At 46.4% G+C, this 17,093-nt stretch overlaps 1 protein-coding gene across 2 annotated transcripts; it reads left to right on the forward strand.

Annotated features, from left to right (window-relative positions):
* The first annotated feature begins 39 nt into the window (after nucleotides 1-39).
* Nucleotides 40-16,087, forward strand: TCN2 (transcobalamin 2). 2 transcript variants are annotated; one of them, XM_083717435.1, is made up of 11 exons: nucleotides 40-262; nucleotides 1,500-1,740; nucleotides 3,718-3,868; nucleotides 4,711-4,900; nucleotides 6,555-6,715; nucleotides 6,975-7,136; nucleotides 8,478-8,653; nucleotides 9,994-10,165; nucleotides 11,990-12,188; nucleotides 13,713-13,834; nucleotides 15,508-16,087. In XM_083717435.1, the coding sequence occupies exons 3-11, from the start codon at nucleotides 3,802-3,804 to the stop codon at nucleotides 15,567-15,569; spliced, it is 1,311 nt and encodes a 436-aa protein (XP_083573561.1). In that variant the 5' UTR covers nucleotides 40-262; nucleotides 1,500-1,740; nucleotides 3,718-3,801; the 3' UTR covers nucleotides 15,570-16,087. The 2 variants fall into 2 exon arrangements, with proteins under 2 accessions (XP_083573561.1, XP_083573560.1); XM_083717434.1 differs by lacking the exon at nucleotides 40-262 and having other exon boundaries at nucleotides 1,394-1,740.
* The last annotated feature ends 1,006 nt before the right edge of the window (nucleotides 16,088-17,093 follow it).

Consider the following 17,093-nt stretch of genomic DNA (forward strand, 5'->3'; position numbering starts at 1 on the left):
TAGACTGACACCCAGGGCTTAGCTTTCGGTTCTTGTGTGCCTGCAGGTTCAATCCCCAGTGGAGTCTCCAGAGATGGCTAGGCATTTTCCCTGAAGAGCTGCTGCCAGCCAGTGCAGACAATACTGATGTACAGGAACCAGTGGTCTGGCACAGTAGAAGGCAGCTTCCTAGGTTCCTAAACTGGTTTTTAAACATGTCCAAGCGCCAGTCGCTTTCATGCAAGTCCATTGAAGGCTTTTGTATCCAGCTGCTTGCATTTAAGTGAGTGGGCCTTCTCCTGCAACGTGAGGTGGATGTTTGTCTGAAAACTCTAATCTGCCTCAGCTCCACCACCAACTTGCACTTTTAACACTGGACTACATTGAAGGGCTGTTGTAAGCCTCTCTTTCTCAGCCAGGGGCCCATCCAATCATAAATATGGACAATAGATTACAGGGAAAACATGCTGCCCTGGGTTTATGAAACAGCAAGCAGCCTTGCACAGTTTTGGATTAAAAAAATACTTGGAAGGTTCTTAAGCTGCTTACCCACTATACCTTTAAAGCACACCTGAAGCACAAACTCCCCTCAAAGTATTCTGAGTGCAGTAGTTTGTTAAAGGTTGCTGGGAATTGTAACTCTGTGAGGGCTCAACTACAGTGCCCAGAATTCTTTGAGGGAAAGAATATTATGCTTCGAATGTGTTTTAAATGTACAGTGTGCCCAATTTTACAATCAGAGTTCCGTACTTCAAATGAATATGCAGCCCATCAGTGATTAATCCAGGCTTTCCCTGATCCATAAATTCAGACTCTATGTGCCTGAATCCCCTGGAATTCCAGTTTTATTTGTTATGTTGTATTACTGTTTTATTGGTTTTATGTTACATTTTTGTTTTAACAATAATGTTTGCTTTTATGTTGCACACAGGGCTTAATATTTTTCTCCCCCAAATATATTAAGCAGCTTATAAACGCTTTTAAACAAGAAAGGGAGATTTCCAGCATTTTTTTTTTTTTTGAGAGAGAAATGAAATAGTTACATCTGATTAATGGTCGAATTAACTCAGATCCTGCAAAAAGAAGTTCATATATAGAGCTAGATCCCTCCTTTTTCACACTCCGGTATTCTATAGCCTAAACATATATCTTGATGCAAAATCACTATGGGCAAACTTCGCTTTGAAAACTTGTGTGAGGTTTCTTTCAGTGAGGAGTTAGGACTTTTGTTTCTTTTTTTAAAAAAGGAGAAGAGTTGTGTTCAGACAGGTGCCAGCTTAGGCTGTTACGATCTTTGTACCCGTTATCTGAAGACACGTTCCAACCAAGAACATTACATTATTTCAGATTATTATCTGAGGTAAATCATGGGAAGGTACTAATATATCACCAGCTAGGTCACAAGGTTATTTGGGGCTCCTTTGTTCCTGGCCGTCTCTGTGAATTATTCCAACGTGCTCTTGACCTGTCCTGATTCCACATATTCAGGACTCTGGAACTTGCGTATTTTTCCCTTCAAGAGCTGCAGCCCAGCCACTTAAATTGAAAGGAGACACTCTGTAAACAGCTGACTTCAGCAGCTGGAGGAGATGTCACATGACCTGAAATAAACAAGAGTGAAAGAAGATTCCTCACTGCCTGCCTGTGGTGAGAAAGTGGAGGAAAAGTCTGGTTCTAAAAGCTGATTTCAGTCCTCCGCACCCCAATTCATAATTCAAGGGAAGAGGTGAAGACTCCTAGGACATCAGGTGACCATATCAGGTAGGCTCTCCTCTTTAAGACAGCTAGTTTCCGGAGGATGAAGTTAATGGACTATGCAGAACTAGATAAACTAACAGGAAGGATTCGAAACCGGTGAGACCAGAAATTCACGGAAGACTGGAGTAAATTTACAGACTATTTGAAAAGAAATTGTGAAGAACAGGCGACGTTTATAGGGTTGCAAGGAGTTTTATGAGGAGTATTATTAGAAGTATTGTAAAAATGGAGAAGGGGGAGGATGATTTGTTAAGAGATGTAAAGGCAATATAAAGTTAAGAAATGCATAAGAAGTGGTTAAAACGGTGGATCATCAGAGGTGCTGATGGCAGTCTAAAAAGATTGTATAAGTGATAAGTTGTGTGGTACATTTTATAATTTATATGTTAAAATTAATTTAAAAATATTATATATATTTTTAAAAAAAATTTTATTAAAGATTTTATAAATACAATAGAAAAGATAACAAAAAAATGGATAACAGAACAAGAAAAAAATTAAATTTAAATTCTTTAATTTAAAAATATTATAAAAAAGACAGCTAGTTTCCCCCTCACACCCCACATCTCCCCGCATAATCCTTGATCCCTCGGGTACAGTGTTATATTATTGATGTAGCTCAACCCCATGCACGTTTATTTATGCAGAACTAAGTCTTGCTGTGTTTAGTGGGGCTTCCTGCCAGGAATAGGTCCATGGGATTGAAGCCTGAAGCACCCTTATCCAACAAGGGATGTAAGAGGCAGACACAATGGCTTGGCTGAGCAGGCTGAAGGGGGAAGAATGTACGTAGTTCAGTAGTTCCCAAAGTGGACGATATATCACACTATCCCCTCTTGCAATTCCCAGCAACTGACATTTAGAGGCATACTTCCTCCGATAGGGGAAGTGGAATGTAAACATCTAGCAGCCACTGAAGGCAGATCCTATTTTCCGGGGGCAGCCCTTGATTTACAGAAGCCGTCCCGGTTTCTGATTTGATCCCAGAATGTCCTGTTTCCCTTAGGACGTCCCTGGTTTCATTTTAGAAATGTTGGAGGGTATGGTAGGACATCCCTGTTTTCATCAGAGAAATGTTGGAGGCAGTGCCGGATTTATGTATAAGCTAAACAAGCTATAGCTTAGGGCCCCAGTCTCTTGCCCCCCCCCCCAATTTCACTATTAATATACTTCTTCTTAATTGTATTTCAGTTCAACAATTACAGAGGTACCTCAGGTTACATACGCTTCAGGTTACAGACTCCGCTAACCCTTCAGGTTAAGAACTTTGCTTCAGGATGAGAACAGAAATCGTGCTCCGGTGGCGCGGCGGCAGCAGGAGGCCCCCATTAGCTAAAGTGGTGCTTCAGGTTAAGAACAGTTTCAGGTTAAGAACGGACCTCTGGAACGAATTAAGTACTTAACCCGAGGTACCACTGTACTTTGATAAAATACAAATTTTGTTATGTGCAAATGACTTTAGATACCTATTAGGTCCATAAATTACTATATATCATATATTCAGCGCACAAAAAAGCGACAAATTGTTGTTGACGAAGGACAGCTGGACATACCAGGGCCCCATTACCTTCAGTAGCTTAGGGCCTCATCAAACCTAAACCTGGCCTTGGTTGGAGAGCATGGGGAAGCATTATCCACCACAAGTTTATTCCTGCATTGAGGGCATGGGAGTCCTCTCTGTGAATGTGTGGTGGACCACTTCCTATGCTTGATCTCAAAGGCTGTGGTGCGGAGTCTCATCCTGCCACTCCCTATAAAATATCTAGGTGAGATAAAGTGGTTTCTGTGGAACCAGATATGTGTGTAACATGCTATCTGCGAAGCATCAAGAGGAAGGATAGCCAATGGACATTCCTGATCTGCCTCACCAGCACTTGTTGTTCCTCATCCAGCCAAAGTCCTTCCTGTTGCGCAGACTCAGCACTTCTTCCTTGGGAAGATTGTGTCATCATGATATTCCTCCCATTGAATCTTTCACAGGCTGTCTTTGCCTCCAAGTTCCTGGACTCCTTCCTGAAATTCTGGCAGGCATCTCTGTCTGTTGACTTCCTTCTCGTGACAAGCATGGACCCCAGAGGTCTACGGTTCTTCGTCTTCTTCCCTATCCTGTTTGCCTCCGTCCAGCTGTGTGGTAATCTCTGCTTATGAGAAGTATCATATAGATGATAGATAGATAGATAGATAGATAGATAGATAGATGATAGATAGATAGATAGATAGATAGATAGATAGATAGATGATATAAATAGATATAGTTTGCAAATTGCTTTTCCCTCTCACTGAAATTTTAAAAAAAACATTAACAAGATTCACATTATGATGTATAACCATTGAGGATGTATAAGACAAGGTTCTTACAGCCATAGCTGTCAACGTTTTTTAAAGGGAAATTCCCTTATTCTGAATAGGATCATAGCTGTCAACCTTCCCTTTTTTTGCGGGAAATTTCCTTATTCCAGCGCCGCTTCCTGCTGCTATCCCGGATTGTTAGATATCCCGTAGACTGTCCCTGGGACAGGTGAGGCTGCTGATCCCTTATTTTCAAATCTGAACGTTGACAGCTATGAATAGGATTCCTCGCAAGACATGGGAAAAGTTGACAGCTGTGCTTTACACCAGAATGTAGAAGAGAATCAGAATGAAGGTGGAGAATCTGTGGCACTGATATGGGAAAAGTTTTTACCTTAATGAGGAAGGGTCAGGGCAAGATTCACCCCATGCATTTAGAGCACATTCAACACATCTTCAAAGTTCATGGCCCCCACCCACCTGGGCAAGAATGCTGGGACCTGTAGTTTTCCCCTCACAGAGACACAAGTTGGCTTCATTGCAGGGGGTTGGACTAGAACGCTATGATTCTATGAATTGCCAGAACCCTTAATATAAACTACAGTTCCCACAGTTCTTTGGGGGAAGTCATGTGTTTTAAAGCAGCCACATTTGCGATCCTGTTTTGTTCTTCTCTCGGGTCAGAAATCTCCACAGGAAATTCTGATCGCATCAGGTCTTTGAATGCGGAGCTCTTGAAAGTGGCGGAGGATGCGTCTGAGGAGCCGAACCCCAGTGTTTACCTGGCCCTGCGGCTGTCTAACGACCACAACTTGCAGAAGGAGAGCCAGTACCTCCAGCGTCTGAAAGATGCCTTTCAGCCCAATGCCAGCACGTATGTTTAGCACAGGGGTTTGGTGGTGGGGAAAGGGACGCAGGTGGCGCTGTGGGTTAAAGCCTCAGCGCCTAGGACTTGCCGATCGAAAGGTCGGCGGTTTGAATCCCTGCGGCGGGGTGCGCTCCCGCTGCTCGGTCCCAGCGCCTGCCAACCTAGCAGTTTGAAAGCACCTCCGGGTGCAAGTAGATAAATAGGGACCGCTTACCAGCGGGAAGGTAAACGGCGTTTCCGTGTGCGGCTCTGGCTCGCCAGATGCAGCTTTGTCACGCTGGCCACGTGACCCGGAAGTGTCTCCGGACAGCGCTGGCCCCTGGCCTCTTAAGTGAGATGGGCGCACAACCCCAGAGTCAGTCAAGACTGGCCCGTACGGGCAGGGGTACCTTTACCTTTTTTTTGGTGGTGGGGAATTTTGCAGCATGAGGGCCAGAGGCAGAAGGGGGTGGAGCAATGAATGTACATTGCTGGGAACCACAGAAGAGAAAAGTCCTCTTTAGATCAGGTCTCGCTTGCAGGTTTCACATATGGGTACAGTCATACCTCATGTTACGTCTGCTTCATGTTACATTCTTTCAGGTTACGTCCCGCGGCAAGCCGGAAGAACCAGAAAGGGTTACTTTTGGGTTTCGCCGCTTGCGCATGCGCAGAAGCACAAAATGACGTCACGCGCAGAAGCGGCAAATCATAACTCCCGCGTGCGCAGACGCACTGCTGTGGGTTGCATTCTTTTCATGTTGCGAATGGGCCTCCGGAACGGATCCCGTTTGCAACCAGAAGTACCACTGTATCTATGTATCCTGCTATGAGAACAGGATGCTGGGCTGGACGGGCCACTGGCCTGATGCAACCAGCAAGAAACTCTTAATCTCAGGGTTATGGGTTCGAGTCCCATGCTGGGCAAAAAGATTCCTGCATTGTAGGGAGTTGGACTGGATGAACCTCGTGGTCCCTTCCAACTCTACCATTCTATGATATATTAGTTCAGTATACTCTTGCATTCCAACAAAGCAACATCAAGCAAGCAAGCAGACAGACAGGCCCACCCTATTCCAAGCATCTTACAATCTGAGTTTTGACAGTGTGGGAGACAACACAGGGGAAGAAGGTGAGAGGGTGAGGGTTACGATCAGGTCTTCATTTAAAATATAGCAATAACGCCACCATTATTATGCCAGTGAATGTAAATTTTATTATGAATGAACATCCTAATTCTAGACGAAACAAAGAGAGAGCCGGTGGTGGTGCCGTGGTTCGTCGGCTGGACTAGCAAATCCCTGCTCAGCCACAAAGCTCAGTGGGTGATGTTGGCCCAGTCAGGCACTCTCAGCCTAACCTACCTCGCAAGGTTGTTGTGTGGGGAGAGCCGTGTACACAACTTTAAGCCCCTTAGAGAAAAAGGTGGGCTCTGAACGCAATAAAACACGGTTTCCCAAACTTAGGTCTCCAGCCGCTCGCTCGCTCCCATCCTCGCTAGCTAGCAGGACCAGCAGTCAAGGTGTGTTGGGATTTGTAGTCCAGAAACAGCTGGAGACACAAGCTTGGGAAGCCCTGTAATAAAATTGAACTGGATAAATGAAGTTAAACCTGGAGAAGGCCTAGCCTGGCTGCATGGAAGGGGTTAACGGTGTGGTTATTCTGACTTCTTCCAATCCAGCTCTCTGACTCCAGTCCGCTACCATGAGCAGCCTAGCACAGGTCAGCTGGCCCTGTACCTCCTTGCGCTGCGGGCTGCCTGCCACGACATGGAGGCACTGGAAGAGAGGCAGCTGGTGACCCAGCTTAAGCTTCACTTGAACAAGGAAAAGGCGCAGATAGGTAAGGTTCCAGGCGATGGCGCCTGCTTGGTGTCAAGTGGCTAGGAGTTCCAGTGGGTAGGTGCTGCCACATTAAGACTGATTGAATGAAAGCAAGTGTTGGAAGTCTGAATTAGGGGCCAGCACTTAAGGAGAGGTTTTGCCAGCATCTGGAAGCCTCAGAGCAGGGCTTTGTAGGCTAAAGGTCAGCAGGGAGCTGGGTAATTAATTACGGCAGAAAAGGCAGATTTACCCATTGGTCTTTTTCCTCCTGCACCCAGGTCACAAGGACACAGGACACCCCATCACCAACTACTATCAGTACAGCTTGGGGGTCTTAGCCTTGTGTATTCACCGCAAGAAGATTGACGAGCATGTGATCCGCAAGCTCTTGCACGCAGAGGAGCACGGACGATTTGTGCTCCACAACAAGCACTCTGTGGGTACGTGCTGCCCCCTTTGCACATGAGTCCATTCAGGTTTCTTGATCTCAACTGTTTTCTGCCTGGGGGGGTGGGGGGGTTGATGCCTTTCAGCTTTAATGGTCTGTGCGGCTTCTGGCTGGGGGCAGCAAGCAGTTGGGGATGACCCATTTTAATCTGGTTTGCAAGAGTTTTTTTTTACTGCTGGTGAATGACTAATAATGATGATGATTTTATTTAAACCCCATCCATCTGGCTAGGTTTCCCCTGCCACACTGGGTGGCTCACAACAGAATATTAAAAACATGACAAAACATCAAACATAAAAAAACTTCCCTAAACAGGGCTGCCTTCAGATGTCTTCTAAAAGTCAGATAGTTGTTTATTTCCTTGACATCTGATGGGAGGACGTTCCACAGGGCGGGTGCCACTACCGAGAAGGCCCTCTGCCTGGTTCCCAGTAACCTCACTTCTCGCAGGGAGGGAACCGCCAGAAGGCCCTCGGAGCTGGACCTCTGTGTCCAGGCTGAACGATGGGGGTGGAGACGCTCCTTCAGGTATATATTATTATTGTTAGTATACTATCCTGTACCCGCAGGTGTCAGGGTGACCTTCAAGTATATATTATTATTATTGTTAGTAGTAGTAGTAGTATATTATTCTATACCCGCAGGTCTCAGGGTGGTTACAACATAAGCCACAATATAAAAACACAAACTACATTATAAAAACAAAAACATCCCAATTAAGCTCCCCAACACATTTTAAAAGGGCATTGGATGTTAATTAGCCAAAGTCCTGGTTAAGGAGGAACATTTTTTGCCTGGTGCCTAAAGCTGTATAATTAAGGCGCCAGCTGAACCTCCCTGGGGAGAGCATTCCACAAACGGGGAGCCACTGCCGAAAAGGCCCTTTCTCGTGTTGCCACCTTCCAGACCTCTTGTGGAGGAGGCACACCAAGAAGGGCTGCTCCGGGGCTCTGTGCCCATTTTCCCTGTAGCAGCTTGGCTGTCTTCTCTGGGACCAGCCCTACTGTTAGACAGAGTGGGGCAGTGCCTCAGGCGGCAAGGGGCAGGGAGCGGTGATTAGCTGTTGGGAGGACAGAGATATGGAGAAGCAGGGGTTACCGTGGGTATGGAAAACGGGTGGCGGTGTTCAGTGGTAGAGCACTGCTGTGCTTGCAGATGGTCCTGGTCTTGCCCACATCTCCAGGTAGGGCTGGGAGAGAATCCCAGAGCTGCTGCCGGTCAGTGTAGACAGTACTGAGCTAGGTGGACCGATGGAGCAAGGCATGCGAAGGATGTGTTTGGGACTGGTGGGTCAGCTCTCCTATTCATGGCTGTTTTAACCTTGCTCACCCAGACACAGAGGCGATGGGAGGTCTGGCCTTTGCCTGCTTGGAACAGGCCACCTTCTACAGGGCAGAGCTGGTGGCAAACCTCAGCCAGGCTGTGCAGAGAGTCAAGCGGAAGATACTGCAGGCCAAGACTGCAGAAGGGGCTTTTGGCAATGTCGACAGCAGCCCCCTGGCCACACAGGTGAGGAGGACTCTGTAGGCAAAGTGGAGGGATGGCAATTTTCACGTTTACTATTTTGTAGCTCTTGCTAAGCCATTTTCTTACTCTGTAACCACAAGGTGGGACGCAGGTGGCACTGTGGGTTAAAGCCTCAGCACCTAGGACTTGCCGATCGAAAGGTCGGCGGTTCGAATCCCTGCGGCGGGGTGCGCTCCCGCTGCTCGGTCCCAGTGCCTGCCAACCTAGCAGTTCGAAAGCACCTCCGGGTGCAAGTAGATAAATAGGGACCGCTTACCAGCGGGAAGGTAAACGGCGTTTCCGTGTGCGGCTCTGGCTCGCCAGAGCAGCGATGTCACGCTGGCCACGTGACCCGGAAGTGTCTCCGGACAGCGCTGGCCCCTGGCCTCTTAAGTGAGATGGGCGCACAACCCCAGAGTCTGGCAAGACTGGCCCGTACGGGCAGGGGTACCTTTACCTTTACCTTTAACCACAAGGTGGAAACTTGAAGGATCTCTCTACTAGTGGGCATAGCCCATTAGAGCACTGCTCCACCAACCTCCCTCTGCCCCCGCCCAGCCCCCACCTGCCTGGCCTTTTATATACAGTGGTACCTCGGGTTAAGTACTTAATTCGTTCCGGAGATCCGTTCTTAACCTGAAACTGTTCTTAACCTGAAGCACCACATTAGCTAATGGGGCCTTCTGCTGCTGCCGCACCACCGGAGCACGATTTCTGTTCTCATCCTGAAGCAAAGTTCTTAACCTGAAGCACTATTTCTGGGCTAGCGGAGTCTGTAACCTGAAGCGTATGTAACCTGAAGTGTATGTAACCCGAGGTACCACTGTACAAGCAACCCGGAGGTAGCTGAGCCACTCTGCTTCCTCCTCCTCTGTAGTCGCAGAACTCAACAAGTAGGAGGGGAACAAAGCTAGGATGAACTGGCTCCTCCTGTCATTGGCTCTGGTGCTACCTACTGCTGGTCTCCTTACCTTCTGCCCCATCAGCCCCACCCACCTCTGGATTTCCTTTCCTGTTGCGTCCCATTCCAGAATCTGATTCTCTCCACTTGGTTCTATGGTTTTTTTCCAAACGCAATGTGCAGTGCTGAAGAGGCAAATCTTTTTTTCCCAATCTGAGGTTGAAGACCTTGGCTAGGGAATGGCTTGCCTCTTCAGAACAGAGTGGAAACCTCTGCGGAACTTCTGGCTGATGCGACATTTCCCTTTTAGCTTTGCCAGGATTTCAGGCAATGGCAGCAGGCCACCGGTAGCCTCTTCTACCGTAGGTGGGAGTGTAAGAACTAACATAAAAAGGCACTTTTCTTCAGTCTCTGATGCCTTTCCCATCTCTTTGCGATTCAGTTCCTCATTGCTACGGGGATGAACCCAGAGTGTCCCGAGGCTGTTGCAACCCTGATTCGGAGCCTGGAGCGAGGAGATTTCCAAAACGCCCTCATCAAGTCCCAGTTGCTGCCTGCCCTGCATGGCAAGAGTTACCTGGATGTCGCCAGGATGGTGTGCCAATCTGAGACAGGTAGTGGGCAAGGGGAGCAAAGAGGGTGTTGCAAAGGAGTAGTGGGGACGCAGTCCGCTTTTGGGTCCAGTCAAGCTGGGGTAGAGCTGTGGCACACTGAGACCATAGAGGGGGACCAGATCCAGAACTGGCTTCTGCGGCCCAATTTGACAGGTGCGAAGGGCTGCCTACATGTCAGTTGCCTGAAATCAAGTCACACAATCAGACACAGGCTTGTCCCAGCGAAAGAATAAAGGGTGCAAAAACTTACGGAATATGCAGAAATGGCGAAACTTACCGGAAAAATAAGAAATCAAGGCAACCAACTTTTTAAAATAAAATAATGGAAATGGTTTATTGAATATTTACTAATAATCTGTAAAAAGATAAGAACACTGGCAGGATTATTGTAATAACCTGCAGTTTTCTAAGAGGATATATTTAAAGTAGATGAATTAATGAGTAAATTAATTTGGAATTTTCAGAAAAGATAAAAAGTAAATTTAAGGAACCGCAGAAAGAGGGGGGAGGAAGTTGAGTTTCAAAATGTTAAAATGATGGTTAAAATCATTGACATGTGTAAAACTGAAAATCATAAATAAAATAACTATTATTATTTTTTTAAAAAATCAGATGCAGGCTTAGCTCCATTCTTAGCAATGCAGCTTCCACAGCGCTGAGACCGGAGAGAAGCCTCTGCCTGCTGCCATTAAAAGACCTATAAGCAAAGACTTCTCTGTGATCTTAGTGCTGTGGTGCTAAGCACTAAGGTCGAAGATAACAGCTCCCTGATGTCTCATCTTAGCTCTCAGTGCTTAGATTGGAGGCAGCAGACCTCTGTGCCTGGAGCTGCGGAATTTGCTCCTCTAAGAAGCAATGATGGCCACCAGCTCAGATGGCTTTAAAAGACAAATTTGTGGAGGAAAAGGCTGTCGACAGCTACTAGCCAGGATGGCTGTGTACTACCTCTGCTGTCCGAAATACTGTATGGGAATCACACTCTGTGCTCAGGTCCTGTTTGTGAGCTTCCCAGCTTTCTGGGCCCAGCAGGCACTTCTTATGTCCTTATGACAACTTGCATACTCTCTTCGCCGCCAGCCAAAAAACAAGTAGAGGTTTTACCTGAGCATACACAGAGCGCCTCTTGCTCCTCCTCTGAGATTAAAGAGGCAGGGTTCTCCGGGTACCACTTGAAGGCCGGAGGGGGAAGAGGGACACCTGTGGGGAGGTGGAGGACTCCTGGAAAGGGTCCAAAACGGCATCACCGATGATGAAGAAATGATAAGGTCCACCAGGAGCTCAGCTACACTCGAGTAGGAGCCTGGCAGAGACACATGCCTGACTGGCATGTTCCCTCCCTCCTGGTTGATCGTTCAGGAGCTTCAAAAGCTTTCTTCTGTCCAAACATCACAATGAACGATGCCAACAGACATCGGCACACTTAGGGATCCACAGAGTTTGCGCATCATGCGTAACAGACCTCAGCAACTCAGCATTTGGGCTAATCTACTTTATTTACATATAAACACACGCAGAGCACTTCAACATGGCTCCCTCTCTCTCTAGCATCAGACAGCAAAGAGAAAAAGAACAAAGGACAATAGCCCCACTTTACGGAACACAGTAACACAAACATCCTGCCTCCGTCACTTCCCACTTTGTGGAGTCAAAACATACCATGTCATGTGATAGACAACAATCCCATGACTGCAATCATGGAGCAGGAATTCTAACAGAACACACCTGGGAAGGGTCCAAAACGGCATCACCAATGATGCAGAAATGGTCCACCAGGAACCAGCCTGACTCCTGATGCACCCTCAACCTTTGTTTCCTTGCGTGCAGGTGGTTTGAATTTTGTCACCTCCACTCCCAGGCTGGAGCCGCCGGCTGGGAGTAGGCCGAGCATCCGCGTCGAGCTGCTTGTGAAGCAGCCACCTCTTCGCGTGCCGTTGTACAGACACGTCGTCAGAGTTCCTCTTGGCTCCTCTCTGCTGGACGTGCTGAAAGTTGCAGAGAAGCTGAATACCCCTAAGCGCTTCACGTGAGGCTAATTCCATCTTCATTTGCTTTGGCTGGTGTTAAGGGGGTAGGGGTCAGTGGAGGTACAGGAACTGAGGGAGCTGCCCTCCACCGAGGAAGACCACAGATCCATCCAGCCCAGGGGTGATTCATAGTCCTACTGGGAGATGCTATGGGGTGGGGCGGGGTTTGAACCCGGGACCTTCTTCATGCATTGTTTTTAGTTTTGATTTACAGTCGTGCCTTGGTTCTTGAACAGAATGCGTTCCGGGATTCTGCTCGACTCCCGGAACCGTTCAAAAACCGATGCGCGGCTTCCGATTGGCTGCAGGATCGTCCTGCAGCCAATCGGAAGCCGTACCGGATGTTCAGCTTCCAAAAATCATTCAAAAACCAGAACACTCACTTCCGGGTTTCGATTGTTTGGGAGCCGATTTCTACAGGAGCCAAGGTGTTTGAGATCCAATGTACGACTGTCGATGCATATGCTGTTTTTTTGTGGGGGTTTTTAAATTGTTTATTTACTTAAGAAAGAACCTACACTTCAATAACATACAAGACGAAAGAAAGGCAGTATAACAAAATAGAAATTAAACATACACACAAATTTCTGTCGTTTCATTCAAAAGAATTATTGTTGGCATTGTTGTTGGGAATGGGGATAGCAAAACCCCCCCCCCAATTTTAATTATTTGATTTTGTTATCTATAATGATACGAATGCTTTATCTTTAAATTTAATTTTATTGCTGTTTTCACTGTACATCACCTTGAGCCAATTGTGTAGAAGGTTACTGATTTTACTTATTGGTTTGTTTCAGAAAATTTATACGCCCCTTGCTTGCAAAAAAACACACTCTCAAAACGATTTCTAATTAATACATTGATAATGATATTATTAATAATATAATAAAGCAATCAATGCCTACTAGCTGGCTGTTCTGCCTCCCCTTATCTCTGCCTCTGAATACAAGTTGGTAGCAATCACAAATGCAGAGAGGGATCTTTTATTACGATTATTTATTATTTATTGGGGTTTATATACTGCCTTATACCCGGAGATCTCAGGGCGGTTCACAGAAAAGATCACAACATATGTAATCAGAATAAAAATAACCACCCAATAACACCCTTCCAGAAAAGAGCCACATTTTAAAAGGGCATAGGATGTCAAGCAGGTCAACCAAAGGCCTGGTTAAAAAGGAACATTTTTGCCTGGCATCTAAAGGTGTGTAATGAAGGCGCCAGGCAAACTTCCCTGGGGAGAGCATTCCACAGACAGGGAGCCACTGCAGAGAAGGCCCCGTTCTCGTGTTGCCGCCCTCCACACCTCTCGAGGAGGAGGCACACGAAGAGATGATTTCACAATCAGGGTAGGTTCAAATGCTTGGATTGCAAGTTTCCCACATGCAAACTGTTCAGCCACTGTGAGAACAGGATGCTGAGAAGGGAGGTCTCTGGCCTGGTCCAGAACGGTTCTTCCATTGTTCCTACACCTGCTCATTCCTCAGCAATTCATGACAGTTCTTCCTTCTTTTGCTAAACAGGTTTGAGACCCAGAAGACGCTGTCTGGCCCTCTGCTGACCGCAGTGATGGGGGTGAAGCCTCGGGAAGGCGAACGCAAGTACTGGAAAGTTCTCCGAGCTCCAAACACTGCCCTGGAGCAAGGCGAGTGATAGAGGCCCAGCAGCAAAGGAGATCTTTGTCCTATCCCTGGGGGCAGGGAGGGAGGGATTGGCTTGGACTAGGCTTTGCCAACCCAGTGCTCTCCAAGAGCTTTGGCCTACAACTCCCATCAGCCTCAGCTAGCATCACCAGTTCCAGCTCTGAACCATTCCCTAGGCTTTGTCCCCACATGATTCCAAGCCTGGTTTAGCCCTTAGGGACTAAATAATATGCCTGTGCTGAGGGTATTAATTTGAGGGCATAGATTCTATTGGCAGAGCCTTAAAGGTAAAGGGACCCCTGACTATTAGGTCCAGTCGTGACCAACTCTGGGGTTGCGGCGCTCATCTCGCTTTATTGGCTGAGGGAGCCGGCGTACAGCTTCTGGGTCATGTGGCCAGCATGACTAAGCCGCTTCTGGAGAACCAGAGCAGCGCACAGAAACACCGTTTACCTTCCCGCTGGAGCGGTACCTATTAATCTACTTGCACTTTGACATGCTTTCGAACTGCTAGGTTGGCAGGAGCAGGGATCGAGCAACAGGAGCTCACCCTGTCGTGGGGATTCAAACTGCCGACCTTCTGAGCAGCAAGTCCTAGGCTCTGTGGTTTAACCCACAGCGCCACCCGCGTCCAGAGCCTTACCCTACATCAATTTCTCTGCTTGGGTGTTGCAATTATCGAAGGGCAGTTGAATATATATAGTTTTAATTCTATCCAGGTTTAATTGTTTTTTAATGATTGTTTCCTGTCCCCCCCCCACCCATGTTTTAGCTGTTATTATTTTAGCTGTAAGCCACCTTCAGTCAGGGGGAAAGGAAGTTATTATTAGTAGTACAGTGGTACCTCGGGTTAAGAACTTAATTCGTTCTGGAGGTCCATTCTTAACCTGAAACTGTTCTTAACCTGAGGTACTTTAGCTAATGGGGCCTCCCACTGCCACCACGCGATTTCTTTTCTCATCCTGAAGCAAAGTTCTTAACCCGAGGTTCTATTTCTAGGTTAGCGGAGTCTGTAACCTGAAGTGTCTGTAACCCGAGGTACCACTGTAGTAGCAGTAGTAGTATTACAGTAGTACCTTGGAAGGCGAACAGAATCTGTTCCGGAAGTCCATTCAACTTCCAAACCGTTCGTAAACCAAGGTGCAGCTTCCGATTGGCTGCAGGAAGCTCCTGCAGCCAATCGGAAGCCGTGGAAGCCCTGTCGGACGTTCAAGTTCCAAAGAACGTTCACAAACCGGAACACTCCAGGTCTGCAGTGTTTGGGAGCCAAAACAGAAGAGTACCAAGGCGTTCGGGATCCAAGATACGACTGTATTGTTAATGCACACAGCATTGGCCTTGGATAGCCAGCAGATTTAATTCAGTCTTGAGCTTTGTTGCATTTCCAGAAGGCGTTGAAGGTGGCTTGGATGTTACAGGTACTGAGATGTGGATGCATGAATGCATTCACTTCTGCTTGGAATGATTTATCTTCAGGCATATGTCTGCCAACCTAAGGTCTAGGAACTTAACGTTTTTATTTGAAAAACAGAGATTGTCAGGAGACAGAATTCTGCACTTTATTTCTCCACTCCCATATCATTGCAGCAAACCCAAAGTCCTGGGGAGGAGCAATTTGGTCTTTGGAGTTCCTCTCTGTCCTTACAGCCTCGTCTTTTGCCCTCCTGTTTTGCAGGTATCGCAGACTACATCCCACAAAACGAAGAAACCATCCTCTTCAAATTTAGCCCTTGGTAGAAAGAAGCCCACACTCTGATTGATTGGCTCTCTGCTATCTCTGCCCCAACTGGCTCGCAGGACACGTGAAGACACCAGCACAGAGGGAGCAATGAAGAAATCCTGAAACAGCAATGGGACGCAAGCTCTGCCCGAGGCATAATGGAGAACAGCAACAACTGATAGACATAAAATATTACAAGGGCAGGAAGAAACATTGCAGACAGAATAATTGCCACACCCAGGAAGAACAAGAAGAGCGTTTGAATGCTTCACCTGTAGCTGTATAAATCATTTAATCTGCCAATACAAATGGAAGTCTTTAAAACTGCAGCTGGAGATACAAAGGATTGTTATTTTGGAACGCAGAAATGAACCTTCAAATCCTCAATTCTAGCATGCGGGAGGCCACCTAAATTGTATAATTTGGCATCTCAATGATTGGTATTATTAATTGTATTATAATTTGGCAATGTTAGAATGAGGCTAGTATTGGATTATTGTAATTGAAAACTAATAAAATTTATTTTCCATTCTTATACAGTAATTCTTTTGGACTTCCATCTAACATTCCATGACAGTTCTTTGTACATTTCAATTAGCAGCACATGCAGTAATATCTTCGCCTTATTTTCAACCTTCTCATATTCTTTATATTATCAACTGCTAGTCAGAAGATATCCCCTACTTGTATTTAAGATTGAATTTTTGTAAATATTCCCCTAAATACTCCCACTCACTCCTTGTCTGATTCACCATCTACATTTCTTATTTTGGGTGTCATATTTGCAAACTTAGCATATTCAATGAGTTTGTTTAACCATTGTTCTTTCCCTGGGGTCTCTGTTTCCAGTATCTTGCGTATAATATCCTTGCAGCTGTTGTAGCATATAAGAATAACTTAGGGGCTTTTTTTTTTTTTTTGCTAACCCACTCCCATTTATACCAAGAAGGAATGCTTCTGGGTTTTTTAGGAAATGTAAATAATAATAATAAATTTAGCTCATTGTACACCAGAGCCTAGGGCTTGCCGATCAGAAGGTCGGCGGTTTGAATCCCCACAACGGGTGATCTCCCGTTGCTCGGTCCCTGCTCCTGCCAACCTAGCAGTTCAAAAGCACACCAAAGTGCAAGTAGATAAATAGGTACCGCTTTGGAGGGAAGGTAAACGGCGTTTCGGTGCACTGCTCTGGTTCGCCAGAAGCGGCTTAGTCATGTTGGCCACATGACCCGGAAGCTGTATGCCGGCTCCCTTGGCCAATAAAGCAAGATGAGCGCCGCAACTCCAGAGTCGGTCAGGACTGGACCTAATGGTCAGAGGTCCCTTTACCTTTGCACCATTTGCCCATTTGCATTTCCACCATAAGTGAAAAAAATATACCCTCAGCTTCTAGGCATTGCTTTGAGATGCCGTGGGAAAAACACAAACAAACACACACACAAATAAATAAATAAATTTTTATATAAATTTATTTATATAAATAAACACACACTTTAAAAACATGGATCCAATCCGAAACTGCCTTGCTTGGGCACGGCAGCAGC

Source organism: Podarcis gaigeae, assembly GCF_964106915.1.
Source record: "Podarcis gaigeae genome assembly, chromosome: 16".
NCBI classification, from domain to species: domain Eukaryota; kingdom Metazoa; phylum Chordata; class Lepidosauria; order Squamata; family Lacertidae; genus Podarcis; species Podarcis gaigeae.

Excerpts from the sequence above, each read along its gene's own strand:
- TCN2 (XM_083717435.1), top strand. The coding sequence starts at position 3,802 with ATGGACCCCAGAGGTCTACGGTTCTTCGTCTTCTTCCCTATCCTGTTT. Across the intron at positions 4,901-6,554 it reads TTTCAGCCCAATGCCAGCAC|CTCTCTGACTCCAGTCCGCT; the intron begins GTATGTTTAGCA and ends CTTCCAATCCAG. Across the intron at positions 12,189-13,712 it reads AATACCCCTAAGCGCTTCAC|GTTTGAGACCCAGAAGACGC; the intron begins GTGAGGCTAATT and ends TTTGCTAAACAG.